We start from the raw sequence: 21,206 nt of genomic DNA on the forward strand, positions 1-21,206 counted from the left end.
TTCAGGAGTTAATTTTTAATTTCCAGTCTTTCCATCTGCAGTCTCAATAAATGTGATGTTTTGCATGGGCTCTTCAGCCTTCTTGACCATCATGAGAACRACAGTCCTATCCCATATTTCACATACAATGCTCTAAATGCAAAAGTGAAAACACTCCATAGATTTTTTTTCACTACTGGGTGAACATGGTGAATCAAGAAGAAACAGACACATGCAGCCTTTTCTACCYCTTTGGTTTTCTAACTGTGATGTGTCTAGGAGCTGATGTTGTAAATGATGCTGCCTGCRTACAGCCATATCAAAACCTGTGCTTCCCAGTTAACTTGGAGTGCCTGAGGTCAGCAAAACTACTGCAATTCTGACTATCTTCCTTCAAAGAGAGATCAGCTATTTTCAGTTACATAACAGACTGTTGTGTTTTGGTTTTTTTAATTAAGCATACAATACCCATAAATAGGTCATTCTGGTCTTTTGGCAGCAGCASAAATTGGGCTGGGAGTTCTCTCAGCTTAAAACTTGGCAATAATACAGCTAAGTGTGACACAGCTAAGTCTAAATGCTTCCACAAGTATTTATGATGTATCTTACCATCATTCCCTTTACAGCACTCCATGAAGATATTTTATGGCCTGAAATATATGAAACATAGAGCTACTAAATGACTTGGAAACATGGAGCTACTAATATATGAAACATAGAGCTACTAAATAGTTACCCAGAAAGTCTGGGGCAGAGTTTTGAGTTGTTTGGAGCCTAAAACCCTTGAATTTCTATTTTACAATATTCTGTCAGTGTGACAGCCTTCAATTTTTTGTTTCTGTTGCACTCATTTCAGTACAATTTTTTTCCATGGATTTAGGTACACAAGAAATCCATGTGATTATGTGTGAGGGATGTGTTGTGCTTGCTGCCTAAAGCTCTGGCACTATTATGCGATGTTTGCTTGCTGAGACTGTGTTGAAACTGTTGAATAGGACTGTGGTTGTTCTGACTGTAGCAGRTCTCCTTGCAGGCATTTCTTCAGTGATGACATTTTTATTTCATCTAGTCTTCTGATACTATWTGTGTGCTGCATGGATAAGTACTAGGGAGTTGGGTCATTCTTTTTTCCCCCCGAGAGTTACTTGGCATAAATCAGTTTCCATTAAAAAGCTGTCTGCTACTTATACTGAGGTGGGTTTTTTTTGATTCATCACCCTGAGAAATAGTGACATCAGATTTGGTTGYCCAGAGCTAATAAAAACCAGAACTAGACACCCTGCCCTAACAGCCAGCCTGACCAGCATTAATTGTGTGTTTCTGTCTCTTGTACTCTTGTCAGTTGAACTATAACTGAACCTGTCCATTGTTTTGATCAGGACTGATGTCAAACTAATTGACCTTAAGCRGCCCTGACTTCTGTCTTTTCAAAATTGACACATTGTGGTGATTTCAGTGTTTGTAATTTTCTTGTTATCCTGCATCCAGTCATCTTGGTCTCCTCAGCTCTCCCAAGAACCATGTTTTCTAGGTTTTCTGACATACATGCCTGTCCCTAGTTGAACATGCTACAGCTTCACTAAACAACGGATAAGAAAAAAGCTTCATCCTCATTCAAACAGAGCATTCTGCATATTTCCAGGGAATAGACCTGCCCACCTTTTTGGCATCATAGCTGACTATTCAGCCACGTCCAGCTAATGGAGATCATGTAACATTGCCACTGCTTGTAACTGCTCAGTGCAAGGTAAAGACATCATCCCCGTGGTCCTTGAAGAACTGCTGGAACTGTCACAGCAGGGCTCAGATGTTTAGTGGGGGATGTTGTGCTGGGGGAGCATGAAGACAGCAGTTTTGTTTTGTTGTTGTAGGAGAAGGCTGGGAAAAGCAYCCTGTGTTGATTCAGCAGCATGCCAGTTTGTCTTGATGCCACTGTGGGATTCCTTCTTATATTGTAAAAGCTTTYAATAATGACTAATTCAGAGGTGTTTTTAAATCCTTTTCCCATTGCCTGTTGTAATGTTCATCATCCGTTTATTTTGAGATGTTATTTGATCAGCCGAGCCTCTGCACAAGAATTGCCTGAGTGTAATATCTTTCCTTCCTCATTCAAGTGAATTTCCTCTAGTTCTACTTCTTTGAAGGTATTCCGTGGATTTGCTTTCCAGCATCTGTGTGCAGAGTACAAAGGTCTGCTTTTGTTGTTGCTTGAGAGGTAGTCTGCACATATTTGAGACTTACTTTTTTAAAACCACAAACAAAAGACCACTTTTTTTTTTTTTTTTTTTTTTCTGGATTTAGCAGAGTATTATAATTGGCCTAGTTTGAGGAGATCTTGCTTTCCTGTGCAGCTCAAAGTGACTGGAAGGTTGTGGGGCTAGAGAATAGTGGCAGATGGTGACATACAGCTAATAAGCAGGGGCTTGTGCTCAGCTGTCAGTCAGAAGGCCCCAAAGCTTTTGAACAGAGGATTTCCATCCTGCCTCCTGCCAGGAGTTCAAGCCCTCAAAGTGAAAATCCTGTGAGATAGCATCTTCAAAGTAGTAGAATTAGAGGCAATTTCTCCGAAGCACTGTATTCAAAATAAAAATAAGAATAAATCACGCCACCTAAAAGGGCATACCTTCYTCAGATAGCTAACTCAGAAGGGCATTACACTTGTGAAATTTGACATTAGCTACTGCTCACTGAGAAACACATCCAGAATCTTAATTTGAGAGGGGGAGGGGGGAGGGGAGAAGAGTGATTGGGAAAATGAACTGCTGGCAAGGCTGCAGCAGTGTGTGCTGTGCTCGTGGTGACTGATGAATCTTTGCCCTCTCAGTGGCAGCAAACACGCACAACTGCCTGGGCTCGTGAGCCYGGCAATTACTGCTGGAAGAATTGGGAGGGAATGGAAGTGAAGGACAATTCTTTGCTGTTCCACGTAATGAACTGGAAGGGGGTTATTGGCATTATGTAGTTTTTTATCACTTGCTGTTTAGGACAATGTATGTGCAAGTCCTTCAGCTCTGGGCAAATTTTTTTCATTCRTTTGAAAGAGCAAATTTTTTGCAAAACGTTAAATATGGATAGTGCTTCCTCTAAAATACCTGGTCTGCTCTGTTTATACACTTTGGAGAAACCCAGCCCAGGCTTGAGGTAAGGGCTGTTGTCCAAGCAATGTCTGGCCTTCCTTCATATTTTGCTTGTATGTTTGGTGTGCTCAGCAGCACACAAATKATTGTGTGCACAGTCCTGAACCTGCAGTAGCTGACTGGAAATGCTGAGGATCACTTGACCACTTGGATAATCATGATTCTGCCAGTCTTGCATCCTCCTAGGGGGGAAAACAAATTGGTTTTTTTCAGAGCCAAGCAAGAAGAAAAGCTAAGGATAGGTACATACCCACAAGAGAGTTTGGAGAAGGGTAGCAGAATTGATGTTTTCRTTTTGTGTGCATTATATATCCTCCAGGCTTCCTGCTTGGGCTTGTTGAGAGTGGAGAACAAAGGAGTTAAATGTAATGAAACCATTTGCATGTTCTTCATAGTTAAAGCTCCACAAAGAGATCAGTTTGACCAAGGTCCTTYGTATATTTAAAATAGAAATGTAACACCTGATACCCTGACACAGCCTGTCCACAGTGACACGGCTGAGGGAAACATACACGGATGGTGAGGACGCTGTTGATTGCCAGAAAAAAAATCTGTCTTGCATATGGTTTTACAAAGCTTAAGGAAAAGGCTGTTTCAATAAAATATTTTTGTGATGGATATGGTAGAACATTTGAGATTTTAGTTCTATTTTGCATTTGCTTTTTGTAAACACCTTGGTTTCCATTTGCAAACTTGGAATATCAGAGAACTGAAGATTTGTGTTTGAGCAATGTATTTGTGGAGGGACCTGGTCCAGTTTGGGGTGATGGTTCATGATGCCATATGAATTACTAAATTCACCTGTGCAGGCTGAGTGAAGTGGAGAAAATGTGTACATTGTGCARTGTTAYTTGCAAGGGATTAAAAGGTAAYGAGAAAAGTATTTTTTAAAATGTTAATGCAACTTTTTTTTTTAAGAGTAATGTGTTTCTGCATATTCTGCTGCCTGTGATAAGTCTCTCACCTGTTAGGTGCTGTGTGCCTCAGAGGGTAACCCTTGCAGCTGCAGTGCTGTAACTGTAAATGGAAGGAAAAAAGCACATAACTTCATTTTTGGTTTGTCTGTTCATAGTGCTTGTGTGCAGTCACGAAGGAAGCAGCCGGAGATGTGGTGGACAGGGGGACCTCCTTTCTGGCTCTCTTGGAGTTTTGGCGCACTGGGCSTTTGTTGCTGGAGCTGAAAAAACAAATGGGTATGAATATTAATTAATAACTTAATTGCTGTGAGTCTGTGTTCACCTATAGCAAYTGTCATACACCTGCTAATAAATTTACAAATGAAATTGAGATTTTGGTACGAAGGTTTCCGTGTACTTTTAAAAAGTGTAAGAGTGTTCTAGAGCAGTCTATATAATAGTAATTATATATATATATATATATATGTAATTTCAATAAGACAAACCCTTTAGTAATCTAACATCTCCTAAGTCTGAGGCAGAAGAAGAGCTTCTGGATCTGTTCACAGGAATATTTATGTATGATGTACATGTTTTCAAAACAATTGAATGTAGGCAGAAAGTATGAAGGATAAATAAGKGGTAGTCATTGGCAATAGCATCTTTGTAATTCAAAAGACATGTTTGCCTTTGATTTTGTATTTTGGTGAATCCTTCTGCATTGTGCCTGATTAATTCAGTGGAGCAGGTATGTTGAAACTTGCAAATAAAATACAGTTTCAAAGACAGTAGTTCTTTTAAGGCCAAATGGCAGTCCCCTTTGGTTGTATATAAAGCAGCCATGTAGATGGCTTTTGGCTTTTTAGTTAAATTATCTCAATTCCTGCCCAACTAGCTGCTCCAGATAGTGTTTCTGTGAAAGCAGCAGCTTTATTTAAAGTTGAAAGGAAGCAGTCAGAGAGCTACCATCCCTCTTCTCAATAGGTAATGAGCTATGGAAGTTTAAGGAGTGAAGACCTTCTGTCCCCTTTCAGGGGTGCATGCAGTGCACAGGTCAGGTGTCCAGGGGAGTTACCTGTGCTTGTGTTACCACAAGGGCACTGCACCAGGCACCCCCGGGAGAATGAGGGACCAGGCTTCAGAATTCTGGATTCTAACGAACATAATCTTGGTTTCCTTTGTCATTTTGGGTATCTGAAGTTGCAGCTGCCACTAAAGGAGGAATTCTGTTTTAAGTCAATTTCTGTTTTAAGAGTGACTTCATTTCTGCATGGGGTRCAGCACAGCAGTATTAAATTGTTGGAGAGATTAGCAAACACAGCACGTGTTCTCCAGGCTTTCCTGACTTGAGCTCCTGTGGCTTTTCCAAACAGCTTGCTCGGAAACTCTTATTTTATAGATGAAGGAAAAGTATAATTGGCATCAGCAATGCATTGTGTCTCCTGCAGTGGTGTTCAGGTGACCCTTCACAGACACCTGCTGTACCAGTCCTGCCTACCTCATGTGTTGCAGGAAAGGAGGAGCTTTTTGGGTTCAGTGAGTCAGGGCATCTTCTTAGAGGCTGCACTGCAGTCATTGCAGCTTGTGCCTGGCTCTGGCATTTCAAATGGGTCTGTACAGAGAGAGAGCTTTTCAAACACCGAGATTGCGCTGGCTCTCAGGGTGCTAAGGGTGCAGCAGGTGGGATTCCTCACTCAAATAGAGAGGATGCTGATGTCTTTGGARTGTGGTGCTTCAGCTGCCTCGAGCCCAGGAGACTGCACAGCTCTTGTTTCAGAGCAGTATTTGGGCATCCAAGATTAACTCTCAAGACAACTTAAATACTCATGCACCTAGATAAGTACATGGAAATTCTGCTTAGGTGACACCTAATTGTAAAGTCATGTCCTGCTTTGCCTGTGCTTTACGTCGGGATTTGTCACAAAACTCTCACTTGGCAGAGGAGTCAGGAGTCCTTAGTGTCTCACAGGCAGCAGTGCTCAGCTGAGGCTGAGCTTTGTGAGGTTTTTGATCAGCCAGAGCCTGGAGCCCACTGGCTGCTGAACTACTCTGCAGTTGTGTTCCCTTTTAAGGCAGCAGAGGTGATTCCCATGACTCAGACTGTGAAAAAGTGCTCCAGAGGTGGCAGGAGGAGGTGGCTCTGGACTGTGCTGGCTTCTCCAGGGAAGGGTCAGCATTAGGGATCTGGGTCTGGGTACACTGTCTTTGGCAGTTCCTAAAGTGTGTGAGAGGCAGTACAGCAGTGTGCCTTAACTTCTCTTGCGGTCTACACCTGCCACTGCATCTCTTTTAAGCTGATCTGGTGAAGGCCTTGGAGCAGCCATTTATGGCCCTGTTGAAAATTACCTCTTGTCTGCATTCCCACAACCTTCCCTCACCCCTGCTAGACAAAACTAAATGTAGTTACCCAGCAAACGGAGAGGAAAGGGGGTTGAAATGCTGTCAGATTTTGGTCTTCCTCACTTCAGTAAAATTAGACATGGGGCACTTTACCCACTTTCTAAGCCTATTGTCCTCTGGCATGCTTTGGGCCTGGTGGTGTTTCTCAGTCATCTGCTGTGCCATGGCTAGGGAAGTATTTGTTAAAAAATATTCAAAGATGGTCTGCAGTGCAGTCTGAGACATATTTGCTTAAGAGGCCTTCCTGGCAATGCTGACAAACATTTAAGAGTACAGAGATGATGTCCACTGCCTCATAAATGGCACAGAAGTACTCAGATTCTCTTWATAATGTTGTTTTTTGKTTTTTTTCCTTTTAGTCAAAATCCGTTTCTGGTCGCTGCATTTGGAGCTTGCTCTCTCACGAGGCAGTCTAACCACCAAGCCTTTCAAAAATTCGGACGTTCAATGACAGCCTCTGACATGGTTTCAGAAGTTGGAACAGCTTTTAACAAACTTTTTGAAACCTGAAACCAAAGCAGCAGAAGAGAAGAAGAAAAGGAAGAACAATGGCTGCAAGAGTAATTACATGTACCGTAGAATTTACATAATGCACCCTTTCAAGTGCTATAGCAGCATTGGTATGTTAGGTAGATATTTTTTATTTTTAAGAATAGAAAAATATGATTAATGTAGGTATTTTTTAAGAGTTTGGAATACAGAAACATTTTGGCTGAAATAAGCTGTAGTTGCAGAACTGTTATAATATAATAAAACTAAACTGAAAGTATTCCTCTGTTCTTTTTGATAGTTATTGAGCAATAACTAAAGTGTGAACAGCAAAAAAAAATGCACTTGATCTTTAGATTAAATTCTTCCACCAGCTCAACTGAATTTCTTGGATTGCACCAAGGTTGTCACTTGTCATTCTTAGACCCTTTGTCTAGAATTAGCTATTGCACTTCATTTTTTGCCATGCTAGTATAGTAAGAAGCAAAAAGCAAGCCTCTTTGGAAAGGGAATGCATGAGAGTTGCTGTAGATTTTGAATGTAATTAGTTGCCTTTTCCCATTCCCAGTCCAGAGGCAGCATTCATTTGGAYAATGCACCCCTTATTTTTTTTAAAAGGTTCCCTCCTTGACAGAATAAAGATATACTATAGGTSTCTTAGCAGTAAAATTCATTAAACAATAATTAGGCTTACCTGAAAAAGGAATAATTTTCTATTTCTTTATCTGGTCTTGACTCATCTGGAATTCGCTAYGATGAGCTTGTGAAATTATCATTTGGAGAGGTACTAGGCGGGGCAAGAAACTCGATGATACCCAGCAGAACTGGTCAGACTCATGATCATGCAAAAGTGCTTTTAAATCTGTGGTTGGCTGCTGGGTTAGAGCTCAGAGCAGACCAGCACACGGATCTGTAGGTGGATAGCGATGAGGCAGCAGAATACAAGTTGAAGGAACAAAAGGCAGCCCCCGGCATGTACCTGTACCCTCATAGTGGTGTGCAGGCAGCCGTACACTGCCAGTCAAAGGCAGGAACAGAAAAAGGGTGCTCCGTGTTTGATCTTCAGGTGCAGTACTTAGTACTGCAAAAAGCAGAGTTTTTAGAGCAAAAAGTGTAGAGGCTTTTGCTTGATCTTTGCAGGACAGACAGGAAGGATACTGTCAGGGCCACACTGATCTGGTACACTGGCAGGGCAGGCAAGCATTAGGTATAAAGTGAAACTTCTGTGGGATTTTGCACAGGATTATTCTTTACATTTTTGGAGATTTAGTCAAAGCTTGTAGGGATTGAACCMGTGGTGAGGGAGGCAAGTTCATGCAAAGTAAATGTAAGTGGGTACTGCCTTTGAACCTCCAATCCAGCTCCAAGTGTTTGTGCTTGTTAAAGCTCTGAAACAAGGACATAACCATGTCCGGTTGTTGCAGTCGGTGTTACCTGTTCAGCACAGCCACTCCTGCAGTGCTCTCAGCCAGAATGTGGTGTCACACACCAGACTGTTCTCATTCCTTGCAATGGCTGCCTGCAGAAAGCACCCAGCATCAGAAAGGCTGCTCCAAGTATTTCCCTTCAGCCCCCAGAGTTGGTATTTCTGGATGCACTGTGACTACTACCTCACCCTGATGCGTTTTTATTTTTCTTTTTAAACCAGTTACCTATTTTTAAAATAGGTTTTTAAGTGTTTGCTCGTATTGCTCTATGAGGGTTCACAGACTACTCTTAAGAGATGAGGTTTTAGTGTTTAATTTARGCAGTTTTGAAAACTGTCTACATCTTTGGGGAAACTTAAGCTATTATTTCCCCCCCCGTAAATGTATTTGAGAAACCTGACTACTTTTAAATGAAATCAGAAAGTTAAAACTGATTTTAAAACAGCTACTGCCTTTCCTTTAAAAGAAACAATTTTTTCTTGTAATTAGAACATCAGTGGTATTATAATCTAAATTACATTTGTAGGCGAAGTCAATCAATTAACAGAGCTCAGTACAGATTTCAACCTGCCATGTTGGTTTTAAAGTACGCAGAAGTTGTAACTCTGTTATTCACTAATGTATACAAATTGTTACAATTTTTAAACATTCTGGAAATGTAGCAGTTTCTTTTGGTAGGAAATAAAAATAATAGCAAATTGACTGGACTTTGTTTGGTGTGTGCCAATCCCATTTCACACAGCAGCTGAGCTGCCTGCTCACCATTCACTCTGTTTTGCTAGAACGACACTGCCACCAGCAAATGTACAATACCAGCTGTGTCAAATGAGCACCTGCYCCAGTGCTGATGAAGAGACACCCCCGTTTTCTCTGGAAGTACAGATAATGGAGAAAGGGAGCAGAAAAATAGCTGTACATTTTATTCTCAATAGTATAAAAGAGAGCCTTTATCCTTTTGAATAGATACTTTGAAAACACCAATCACACAAGTGAAGTGCCTTTTTGATGAACCCAAGTTCTTGATAATTATATTTTCATAAACTGATTGAAAGAAAGTGTGGGTACCTGGTAAGAACCAGCCCCATATCAGCACAGACCCTACAACACAGAGCACCTCAGGTATAACAGAGGCTCCTGCACCTCTGCCCACAGCCACAGTGGCCAGAGCCAGCGAAAAGGTAACTGAAGAGCTGAAAACTAAACAAACTAATTTTATCTTCGCAATTATGGAGAGATCCTGAGTGTGCTGTGCTCCCAGTGCCAGAGAAATCTCCGTGTATTTTGTGCATAAACAAACTGCAGATAACCAAGTCTCAGAGGTAACTGGACACCATCATATTGCAGGTAAAGGTTTCACAGGACCAGACCAGCACCACTGCAATAGAGAARTACTCGAAGCCTAAAAATATCCCCCCTAAAGTATCCTACTATGTCTGAGGAACAGAATTGTTAAACCAACAGGCATAAAACTGTCTTCACCCTAAAGACAGGCCTAAGTTCCTCCATCTGCCTTTGCTCTGTTTAAATCCCGGGTCAACTCAGCACAACACAGGGTGAGGGCAGTTCCTGCAGTAGAACAGACCCACKTCTGTGTAAGTCAGTGCAGCTGCTCCCGTGCTGCCTTGCATTCTGGATGCTTCCACCACCTGTGCTGCAAGGCTTGTGTTTGTTTACCAAGTAATAGTGACAACAGTTTTGCTCAAATTACAYGCTACAGTTTTTAGCCATTCTATTCAACAGATTTTGTTTTGGAAGAATTAGTATTTACAACAGTTGCCAAAGTAGCTGAAATAAAAAACAAGTCCAAAGATGAAAGATCAGCTTTTTTTCTCAGTCTGCTTCTCTCTCTGCTCTCCTTCCACAATTTCCCAGGTTGAAACAGCAGCTCTGTCCTGTAAGAAAAAGTAAGCAGGTCAGTCCCACCAGTCTGGATCACAGGTTTTTAACTAAGATTCATGCAGCAAAGCTATTGATCCAGTTGGGCAAAAGATGTGACAATAACAATCTCACAAAAATGCTACTGCTAATACTGCTCAGAGCTGTAAAACAAACCTAGATGTTTTTTCCCAGCTCAGAGGGAAGAAATACACTGCAGAGGGGTGTAGCCCCTCTCACAAGTAGCTTCTGCTCAACTCAAGCAATAACATTCTCAAGTTTAAATGGCTCATGTCCACAGAAAAGCATGGTCAATTCATAAGAATATATTGCTGAACATGTTTGATCTTCTGAACTCAGGATCTGTAATGTGATACTGTCATGTTTTTGAAAGGCAATACTACAGTAAAATTGAACATTCTATTTAGAAGCAGCTGTTTGACTGCAATAGTTGAAAACAAAAGCCTGAACACTGAAACATGACAATGTTCCATGAGCTCTGACTCATAAGAGAGGCTGGAATACAATGTTGAATCCTTTTTTACATTAAAATAAAAACTTTCTGRTGCATAAATACCCAATTACTACATTTCACTTAGCAATATAGCTTCCAAGCATGCCATCAAGACACATGGATTTGTTTTAACCAGTTTGTTCAAGTTATGTAACTTCAGCCAACATCCTTTGCATTGAGCAACCTGACAGAAGAAACCAGAGGATGAAAATCAAAAGCTAGAACTTGAAGGGGGAATTACCATTTCTACAAAGCTGATTTTTAAGGAAATTAAGCTTCTYCTTGAACCACTCCCTCCCTGCCCTGCCTCAGACCAGGGGGTTCCTAGTCTGCACTGGCTGGAGTTGAGGCTTGTTTGCTTCATCTGTTCCGCTGTTTTTCCTCCTGCACATGGACTTGAGAAGCTGCTGGCTTCCTTGAGCCTTCAYGAGCAAGGGCAGCGTGTTGGCAGAGGCATTAATGCGTGCACAGCACGAGGCTCAAAAGCTTTTTTTGTGGAAATGAGAGGCTGGGTAGAAATGAGAAGTTCAAGAAACTTTCTCAAGCACTTATTAGTGAAGCAGGACCCCTGTTAGGTGGTGTGTTACCATGGCATTTTTGGCATCATTGATCCAGCCAGGCAGACTCACGATCAGCAAGAGAGTRGAGAGAGCCCTGCTTTGTACAAGGCCATGTCTTGTTGCACATATGCTTTGGTGAGCCCATGTGAGGAACTGCAGAGCTGCATCTGCTTGCAGGACTCCTTGGGATTTGCAAAAACRAGGTGTGAGCAAAGTACACAGCACATCTTCAGATACTTCCACGGCACCAGCAAAAAAAAGCAAGAGTTCAACTTCASATGCTGACTGTGTGTACTCCTAGATGCATATATATGTGTTTTGTCCTCTGGAACAATCTATTCTGAGACAGATTATTCTGAGCTTCAGATTATTATTTTTTTTAAATAAATTGAATAGTTTGAATCCTGGCYCAGACTAATTTGTGAGGTTTTCAAATGTAAATCCCTTTAAAAACAAACCAACATAAATCTGCAGAAAGATGGAGGTGGGGCTGCAGCATTTCTCCAATAGATGAAAAGGCAGGTTGCTTCTCCAAAACTTTGTCTCAGCACAGTTGTTTGGATTTGTGAAGTTGCTTGACGGATGAGCGCAGTGAGGATTTACAAAACAAGTTAAAGGAAGCAGATGTTGAGCTTCCCTTTCCTTTCCCAGCTGTAGCTCAGCACCACCAGCACACTTTGGCCCTYGCCCCGGTTTGTGGGGAATGCTGTTGAGGAATGGTTGTTCAGTAAAGGAGGACATGAAGAAATTCAGCTGATTGAGCTAGAAYTGAGCTAGACGCCAGGGAGGATCAAGAAGGATAAAAACAGCACCAGAATGAAGAAGCTGTAACCGCAAGTGCATACACGAGGGAGCTTTTGCAAGATGGGGGRCTGACCGTTATTATTAGAAAAGGCAAGATCAGCAGAGGTATGAAGAAATGTAACCRCAAGKGGGCACAYAGGGGTGGGATTGACCATTATTGCGTTGTCCAATGATGAGCTATGCTTTTGCAATATGTATGAGCTTATTATCTTGATTATAAAAAGGCAGAGGTCCCAAAATAAAATTGAAGCTTGCTGACCATGAAAGCTTGAGGCTTGTCTCCYGCAACTTCTTTCCAACMCCGGTKTGTGTCCCCACGCTTGCTTTCATCTGAAAGCAGCACTGAGCCGACCACGCTCTGCTGTAACGGGAGCTGACAAGTGACAGCCCTCACATTCGGCAGCTGGAGCGGATGGGTGCTGTCACTCCCTGATGTCACTGTGCTTCCCATCCTCCCACTGGTAAAATGACAGAACCAGATGTGCCAGGATTAGTTCCCAAGCAAAGGAAAAAGAGCAGCATAACTGGATGAAGGGAGAGAACATGGAGGATTACTCCGCATGCAAAATGCAATGGTGACCCAGCAATGGCTGGAGCCGAGGTGAGGAGGGCAGTGACCAACAGGAACTGGAAGAAGCAGCACTTTAAAGAAGTCATGCAGCTCCTTGGAACCAGCAGGAGGCAATACTGCCATAGACGGCCTTCTCTCAAGCCAGAGATGCCATTGAGATAATGAAAAAGAACACTGGCATTAGGTTTAGGCTCAAAGTAGAAAGCAAGATGGAAAGAGAAGTGGTACAGGAATAGGGCAAAGTCCTTATGGCTCAGGAACAGATGGGAATGAAGCTGCTGAAGATGGAAGAGGCTTTTTCATGAAGGCTTATTTTTGGTGGGGAGGGTAGAAGAAAGGCACTATTTTCACAAGTCATCTCAGTTTACTTTCTAGTTCCTTTGCAATCTTTTTAAAGACTGMACACATTACTCACAGCCTTCCTTCTGGATTGAATTTGGGCAACTTAGGGATTTCTGAATACTGTGAGATTTTCAGTGGCTTGCATGGAGACACGAGGCTGAGGGGGAGCAGAAGCGAAGGCAGCAGTACAGCCAGACAAGGGCTTGACTTTGACCTCCTGCTGCTGCAGTTACAGGGAGCAGGGCACAACGCCACACGCTGCTGAAGGGGAATGAAGGACAAAAGTAAGTGTTGTCTTAAAAAGTGACTGAGAGTCTCACAAAGAGGGTTACCATCTTCTACCTTTATGTGGATTCCAAAGGCAGCAAGGTCTCCACGCAGACTGTCACAAGCTTCCAAAAGGGGYTTTCTCTCCCGCATTAACTGCTTCCTCTTCTCCTTCTGCTCCTGTTTGGGTTCCTCRGCTCCTGCTGTACCCTCCACCAGCACAGTGTCTGCTGCTTCTGGCAGAGCCAGCGCGTAGTGACGGACTTTGGTGCGGAAYCTCACCAGCTCTTCAATGACATTGGAGAGCACCGCAGACTTGTCTCCTCCCACAGCCACCTAGAAACCAAACAGAGTGCTTTACAAACATCTGAGAATGAAATTAGAAAAATCAACTCATTTCCATAGCCATGTGAGGCCTTATCACCTCTCTTGGTTGTGCATCCTCCACGTATTGGTAGGCTTAAAATGTCACCATCTCATTGATGCTGGACAAAAAGTTGCAGTGAAGTCACACTTGGAAGTAGTTCAGCATATTCCTACACAAGAAAGCATTTACCTTGGAGCAGAGTGCTCTCATGAACACAACCTGCTACATAACCCAAGTGGAGACCTCATTGCCATAGGGAACCTCTGAGATGCCAGAAGCGTGCATAACTTAAAAAGGGATCAGACAGAAAGGCCTGGCAACAGGAATCCAACACAGCCTAGCCACCAGTTCAGACAGTTCCTTGGCTGTAGAAGTCCAGAGACAAAGAATACCTCAGCCCCTTACTCTGTCTTTAAGCTCCAGACCTCCTTCAGGGAACACAAACCTGGAAAATAAGTATTTTGGCTTTAGGTCTCTAGTCTATCCTTTCACCTATACAAACCTTCCCCAAATCCACAGAACTTTCACTGATCCATCTTACCCAAAGTTTCAGTAACTCAAAAAAACCTGACTGAGCAGCAGCCACTGCACACAGGGTGTGGGTGTTTCCYGGCTGTAGCCGAGCCCCTTCCTCTCCTCAGCCTCCTCTGACTTGGCGGGAGTCTCACTGGTCAGTGCCTCAGGAAGGGAACAGGCTCACTCCTGTACAGAGCCCTGCTCCAACTGCTGCCAGGACGGGAGCTTGGSAATCAGCCGAAGAGGAAAGCCCCTCCTGGCAGAGAGACCATCCCTGTTTCTCATTAGAGGCAAACTCCCGAGGGGGAGGAAAAGGACAAACCTCCAACAAACAAGAGAGCACCACTGCGGTGTTTTATCACTGAGACACAAGAGTGGGAGCACAAAGCGCACYAGGGCCGGGGCAAAGCTCCTGGCAGCAACATCAGCTGGGAGCGGAAGAGCAGCTGAGTAATGAAAGCCAGAGGGGACTGGATTTAGTCACCAAACAGCAGGATGGAAACGAAAGGGAGCAGAGTTTCAGAGGTCACTGACAAACAAAGAGGAGGAGGAGGAGGAAGTGAGGGAGAAGCTATTGAAGACAAGAGCGTGAAATGCAGCGAATTCCCCAAGCTTTCAAAACATGTAATCGTACTAAAGAAAAAGTTTATGAGATTGAAAAAGGTGATAAATCTAAGTGCCAGAAAYGCTCCATAGTAACCTGTGGCAGGATAAATACTTAAATAAAAAAGGGAAAGACATGATAGGAGAAGAAACATGGCTCTTAGAAACACCACTGCCAGATTTCAAACCAGGCACCTACTGTAGTGAGAACCTTCAAAAGGAGGAGCAGTTTTAGGAGATGAACCAATCTGATTTCCACATAAAACTGTGTAGCCTCTCAGGGCTGATCTAAATTTCTTCTCCACAGAACTAACCAATCCAGAGAGCTTGTAGGAAGTTTTGAATGGAAATTTAGCCCTTGCTTACTCCACAGATTGGCCCCAGCTGCACCTGCAATACACTCAGCACTCCGCACTCTCTGGCAGACCAAAAGCTTCCCAGCTCTACATCAGGCACGATGGTTTTCACTCATCACCTTTCCAGATGGATTCATCTCACTTCCCTGTAGGTAAGATTTTCTCTTGCCAGCACAGAGAGAGACAGGCAGTCTTACTGTATACAAACACCAGACTGAGATGAGCCATTCCTTARCACTCACGAATTTGGAAGGGGCTACCTGGCCAAGGGGCAAGAAAAGCTGGATCAGCGCAAGGAAGGCTGTACCTGGTCTCAGGGTGAGGGAACAATCCCCACACCATTTTATTTACTGAAATGTGGTAGCCCATGCACCTTCCTGATGAAGGTTTTGACCAATTCGTTTACTGGAAGCTGAAAGAGCAGAGGAACAGAGAGGAGTCTGATGAGCTGCTCCTTCCTTCCTGCTGATCTCAGACCAGCATCTTCTGCTGATCCTTCTGCCACAGAGAAAGGGACTAGCACAGCCTACAACACAGAAAAGCATTCAGATACTTGTTTCAGCAAAAATGTAGGTGCAGCAGACACCTGCATACAGATGGCCCAGAGGCTAGAGGAATGACTGTGTCATCCAACTTACAATTTAAGCATTTAGTATGCCACTAAAAATTAACATGCAAACCACAGGCTATGAGGGGTAATACACAGCCAAATCACATTCCAGCCACTGTTTTGAAAATCCATGAGAAAATCCATGAAGGCAAACTAAATAAATGCATTTAGTTGTACACTGTAGCCATAGTGCCTGATTTTCAAAGGAGGGATAATGCTGTTTACATTTTCTTATTCTCTTCTCCCCCTCCCCATAACAAATTTGTGCAGAACAGTTTCTCTGCAGAAAGTTTTTCACTTCTTTGCATTTAGCTCCATATCTGAGCAGGAGAGAAGCAAATTCTCTGCTGTTCTCCAACACATCATGCTCCCCTTCCATACATCAGGATATCACCTTTATACTGATGACTCTCTTTCCAGTTCAGTACTCTGGCTTTGAGCTTTTGTCTCCTTTTTTTCCTCTCCCCATTCCTGTCTTTCCAAAAATTAGTTATGTAATGGCCCTATCCCCAACTCATTGTACTCCCCTCCCCATACCCCACCATGGCTCAAGGCAGAGCAGCCCCTTTCCCTGGCTTCCTGCAGAGGAGTGGGACCCCTCCCAACTGCAAATACTTGCACAGCTATCAAAGCCAGCCTGGATGCAACCATTAGGAAGAACAGGAAAAGCAGACACATAACAGGAAAAACCAGACACATAACAGGACAATTTGAAGGCCTCCAAAGCTCACTTCTTCTTGTTTCATTCCTGAGTCTTTCATTTCCACAGCACAATGGGTGCAGAAGTCACATAGGAGTATCTGCAAGAACTGAAAAGCTCACACTTTGTTCCACCTGCTCACATGCTCTCCTAAAACATCACAGGAGAAAACTGCAAGTGGTGCAGAAAGGTTTACTAAAACCATAAATTTGTTACAACTGAAGCTTTCAGAAAGCATTCTGCGAAATGTAACACGGTGCCTGCTACCATATATTAGAGCACATAGAAGAGGTATTTCATTACCTGTCTATCTCCAAAGGACATCCCAAGGGCATTGAAAAAGCCTTCTATATAGGAAATAATGCTTCCATACACAACAGAGCTTCTAGGAGATCCAGCATCCTGTTAGAAAACACTCAAAAGAGATTGTCCAGTCAATATATATTACAGAACCAGCAACTCTCTGTAGCCTAGTCCACAAGGGAAAACTATTACTAATTATATGGATCTACCTCCATAGGAACACCTGCCCAGACAGGCAATCTTACAGAGATATAACAGCACCTCACAGAACAAAGGGAAGGGATTTAAGTGAACGAGGGAAGGGAAGAGCTTATCACCACCCTGCACAGCGAGAAGAGATGTGTGAAGCAGCCATGCATTACATGTGTGCAGTAAATTAGAGCTAAAAATAGCACTTCTGGGCATGAAAGGGCTGCGTGTATGGAAACAAAATAAAAAGAACAAAATCCCAGATTCATGAGCACCTATAACAAAAAATACTTTTAAAAAATAGTTCTTTGAGTATCTCATTGATTTGATCCATGTGGAGACTGCTCTGAGATAGTGTATGGCATTTTGTCATGCCCTGGTAGCAGCAGCAACCATCATCAGCAGCAACAAGGATTAAGTGACAGATTGAGAAGCAATTTAAGGGACTAACCCTTGCCTAAAAAATAAGAGTGATGACATACACAAGCAAATCAGCAGCTGGTACTGGGTTGTATCTGACATCTTCATCAGGCCTGAGATAAGCCATAGTCTAAATGTATAGGAAGATCTAAATGGGGAGGAGCTGGAGCAGGCCACTGAGAGAAAGGAACAGGAGTGTGCAATCCAACATAAGAACAGCATGAAGGTTAAAGACAGGAATAAGTAGTTATGTGGATTTACTCACAGTTCTTAAGGGGAAAAACTACACTCACAGCCAGAAAGAGGGAACACTCCAGACAGCTGGGCTGTACCCAGAAAAGCTCCACCACCCCAACCAGAAATCCAAGTCAACTGCCCCAAACAAACCCCATCCCATTCTCAACAAAATGACAGGGAAATTCAGGGGAAAAAGCAGGGATTGACAAAATGGGGGATACTTGTATCTAGGAGTGGTAACGCCATTACAGACCCCTGATGCAAAGTGCTTCAGGTCAGGGATTCACTCAGAGTGTCATTTTGTAAAGATAAGGCTAAGGACAGAATTTAAAGCCAATGCCAAAACAGGATGGGAGGAAGGATTTCTAAACTGACAGGCTAGTTCTCTCTTAAAACCAGTTATTACCATTACATTTTACTATACAAACATGGTGAACATGATGGCACCAGCACTCCAGGAGCACAGCATCACGGCTGAGGTGCTCTCCTTGAGTGACAAAGGGAGCTGCTGGTAAATACAGAATCCAGAAGTGCTTCAGACTGTGTTTATTTTTCAAGTCTTGTCCTTACCAGATGCTTTCTTTTTGTCAGCATGAGAGATCTTAATTGGATCTTAATTTGCCAAAAGCCATCTGAAGACAGACTCATGCAGGAATGCTGATGCCACAGTTTCAGTCTGCTGACAGCAGAAGCCACTCAGTCCCTACCACTGAACTCGCCACCATGACTGCCCAGTGCACCTGGGGCTGCYGGCCAAAGCCCCTGCAGAAACTATCCCCCCCTCCACCACCACTTCCCAATGGGCTTAATTTCTGTGCATGGATATTAAGCAAAGCAGCAGGGTAAAAACACAGAACCAGCATTAAAATTAACAGCGTGTCACAAAAGCTTCAGGCCTTTCAAAAACCTTAGGTATAAATAATACAGGGCAGCAGGAAAGAAATATCCTCTGGACATACGAAGCACAAAACAATAGCCATGCACAATTCCTGTGATAGGGTCAGAACAAATGGGCTCCATTAAGGTCAACAATTTATAGAGCTTTGTTTCTGCTGGTTTCTTATGTGAACAATAAACTAATCTGTCTGCATTAAGCAGTAGGACAGTGGACAGCTGTCATTTTCTGATCTCTGTATCCTAATGGGTTACCTTAGTAACAGCCTTAAGCTGTCTGTTGCCATGGTGAATGAGGTCCATAATTGCTGCAACAGCCCTGGAGGTGTCAAAGTCATCTGCAAACGCAGCCTTCACAGTTACTTTTGTGTTGGCTAGCCTTCAAGAAGAAAAGGTAACATTTAAGATAAGACAAACAAGATGCCAGCAGTATGCTGAATTCATCAGCTATTCAGCCAGAGGGAGTCATTGAAAGGACACTGCCATCTCCTTCCCAGCTGTCCTGTGATGGGCAGTGCTACACTGATCAGGGAGAATAGATCTTTCAGCTGTGAAGGGAAAATCTTGATGCATGTCAAAATCCTAAGTGTTACATCCATTCAATAAATATACACGGTTAATCAGACGGGCCAACAACAACAGAGCAAAGTTTGCCTTAATCATTCAAAAACAGACAGAAAATGAGGCTGATACTAAGCACATCAAGGATCTTGCTGAGTTCCATTTTTTTTCTCAGCAGCCCATTTATCATGCGAACAGCATCCTTCTCTTCCAAAGCCACGTCACAGGCAGCACTCCAGTGCCTGGCAAAAAAGCTGTCCTGGGGCTGGCCAAGAATCCTGCTGTCAGGATCCAACTCAGAACCAAGTACTTCCTAATTTCCCGGGAGAGCCCAATTGCAATCCCAAGGGATTCTATTCACCATGGCCCAGATGGAAAGGTCCAGTGGGACCATCTGTGTATAACAGCGCCAACAGCCAGCAGGCAACTGATGACTGCAGAGCCAGTGCCACCAGTGCCACCAGTGCCATCAGCTGCAGCCACTTGGGCAGGGAGATGAGGAGAGCAGTAGGAACAAACAGGGAGCTACAAACTGCTGCTGGCAGCGTGCTCCTCTACACGCTCCTAGCCAGGAGAACCAGAGCCCTGCAGCGCTGACCCAAGGATGCCATTGCCCAACAGAGCTCAAGGAGCAGGGTTAGCTGGGGAACCTGAGGCTATCCTCATACCTCTGGGTCTCTCCCATCTCTGAGCCTCATTCTGTCTGTTTGTGAATGGTTTTGCCTGGGATGCCTACCTCCCCTCAGATACCGGATGGCTGCTGTCYTAATTCATTCCTTCCAACACTCTTCCCTGCAAGCTTCCCCCTCTTCACACTTGGCTAATTAAGAGCTTTGTTTCATTTTGGTTGTTTTTACACCTCGGGAAACACAAGTTGTGCCCTCCCACACATCCCCTACTGACTATCCATTTCAACTTCCTCAYGCCTCTCAGCTTTATCTCACACCAACAGATCTCCTGCAGCCTCCTGCTGAAGGATTTGCTTTTGCCAAACACCACAGCTAGTTAATTCAACTCCAGTTCCCYGTAACATGTGCCAGTGCCCCTTGCAGCCCTCAGTCAGTACAGTCACAAGCTTCCCAACAGTGAGGTGTCTGAGCCACAGGGAAGCTGCCTCTCACCTGCACAGCACAGACCTTCTCCCCTTTGATTCTATGGCCCAGAGCTGCCTGCACTAACSTTGCTTCAGGGCACTCAGTGCCCCTCCTACCCTGACTCTAGAGCACCACGCTCCTGCTCTCAGCTTTGCACCTGACACACAGCACATCTCAATCCTGAAGATGATCTGGTTTTCGTAATGGAYTCCATAGGATTCTCCTCACCATTGTCAGGGTCACAACGACTAATATCTTCCTTCCCTGTGAAATCCCTACCCATGGCCAATCTCTCAGTAGCCCCTTCTCTCCTCTGCTGCACACCACAGTGCCAGTGCCCAAGGCATGTGACTGCAGTCATCCCCCTTCTTCTCCAGTCACTAATGCCCAGCTCTACTTATGAACTGGGGAGCCTCACAAYTGCCATAGCTTTGCCTCCCACACGGCTCACAAGGGGCAAAGATGCCTGTGTTAGGGCAGGCACACTAGATAAATAACACACAATTTAAAAACACAATGAACTGATTGTAGCAGACTATGAGGAAAAGGAGCTGGCTAAAAAGAGAGTTAAAAAAAAAAGCGGCCCTTGGTGAGAGCTGGGAGGGAAGACTGCTGCTTCTTCTTGTCCTGCTTCATAAACTGAACCTCTGAGTCTGTCAGCAAACTACTGCTCACATAATCACAATCTTTTAAAATACAGAAGGTGCACTTACCTTTCCCACAGTATATCTTCTCTAACAGGGTCACACACCAGCTGTCCTTTTATATAAGCATTTGCATCTCTAATAAATGAGGAGATTGCCTGAAGAAGGTTCTTTGCATCATCCATGCTCTCCTCACTAAATTCTACGGCTACAAAAAAAAAAAAGAAATTAAGACATTATGGTGGAGAGAATGTTGTCTGTCATAYACAGGAACAGTATTTGGAGACAAAGGAAAAGTTTGTTATTATTTGTATAGCAAACTTCTTACAATTAATTGCACATTTAATTAAAAGCCCCCTTCTTCATGCACACTAGGTGAATTAAATAAAAGACAATCACTACATATGGCAAAGTATAACCTTTCGGAAAAGGTATCAAACCAATTCAGAAA

General features: G+C 43.5%; 2 protein-coding genes across 10 annotated transcripts in view; one reads left to right on the forward strand and one right to left on the reverse strand.

The window, feature by feature from the left end:
• The window catches only part of NAXD (NAD(P)HX dehydratase), a 49,723-nt gene extending 42,542 nt beyond the window's left edge, over window positions 1-7,181 (forward strand). For 6 of the 7 annotated variants that reach the window (XM_057390169.1, XM_057390142.1, XM_057390178.1 and 3 more), the window contains 2 exons: window positions 4,189-4,309; window positions 6,772-7,181. In XM_057390169.1, coding sequence (XP_057246152.1) covers window positions 4,189-4,309; window positions 6,772-6,922 — 272 coding nt within the window. In that variant the 3' untranslated portion in view covers window positions 6,923-7,181. Of the gene's footprint in view, window positions 1-4,188; window positions 4,310-6,771 lie in introns of those variants that run through there. The other variant, XM_057390161.1, reaches the window with a different exon arrangement.
• Window positions 7,182-7,239: 58 nt separating this feature from the next.
• Window positions 7,240-21,206, reverse strand: part of CARS2 (cysteinyl-tRNA synthetase 2, mitochondrial) — a 38,562-nt gene continuing 24,595 nt past the window's right edge. For all 3 annotated transcript variants that reach the window (XM_057390200.1, XM_057390209.1, XM_057390216.1), the window contains 5 exons: window positions 20,825-20,963; window positions 18,712-18,835; window positions 16,717-16,815; window positions 13,337-13,597; window positions 7,240-10,220 (listed from right to left, as the gene is read on the reverse strand). In XM_057390200.1, coding sequence (XP_057246183.1) covers window positions 10,146-10,220; window positions 13,337-13,597; window positions 16,717-16,815; window positions 18,712-18,835; window positions 20,825-20,963 — 698 coding nt within the window. In that variant the 3' untranslated portion in view covers window positions 7,240-10,145. The remainder of the gene's footprint in view (window positions 10,221-13,336; window positions 13,598-16,716; window positions 16,816-18,711; window positions 18,836-20,824; window positions 20,964-21,206) is intronic.

The sequence above is a fragment of the Malurus melanocephalus genome, unplaced genomic scaffold (genome assembly GCF_030028575.1).
Source record: "Malurus melanocephalus ecotype Western Australia unplaced genomic scaffold, MMel_1.1 scaffold_1, whole genome shotgun sequence".
In the NCBI taxonomy this organism is placed as follows: domain Eukaryota; kingdom Metazoa; phylum Chordata; class Aves; order Passeriformes; family Maluridae; genus Malurus; species Malurus melanocephalus.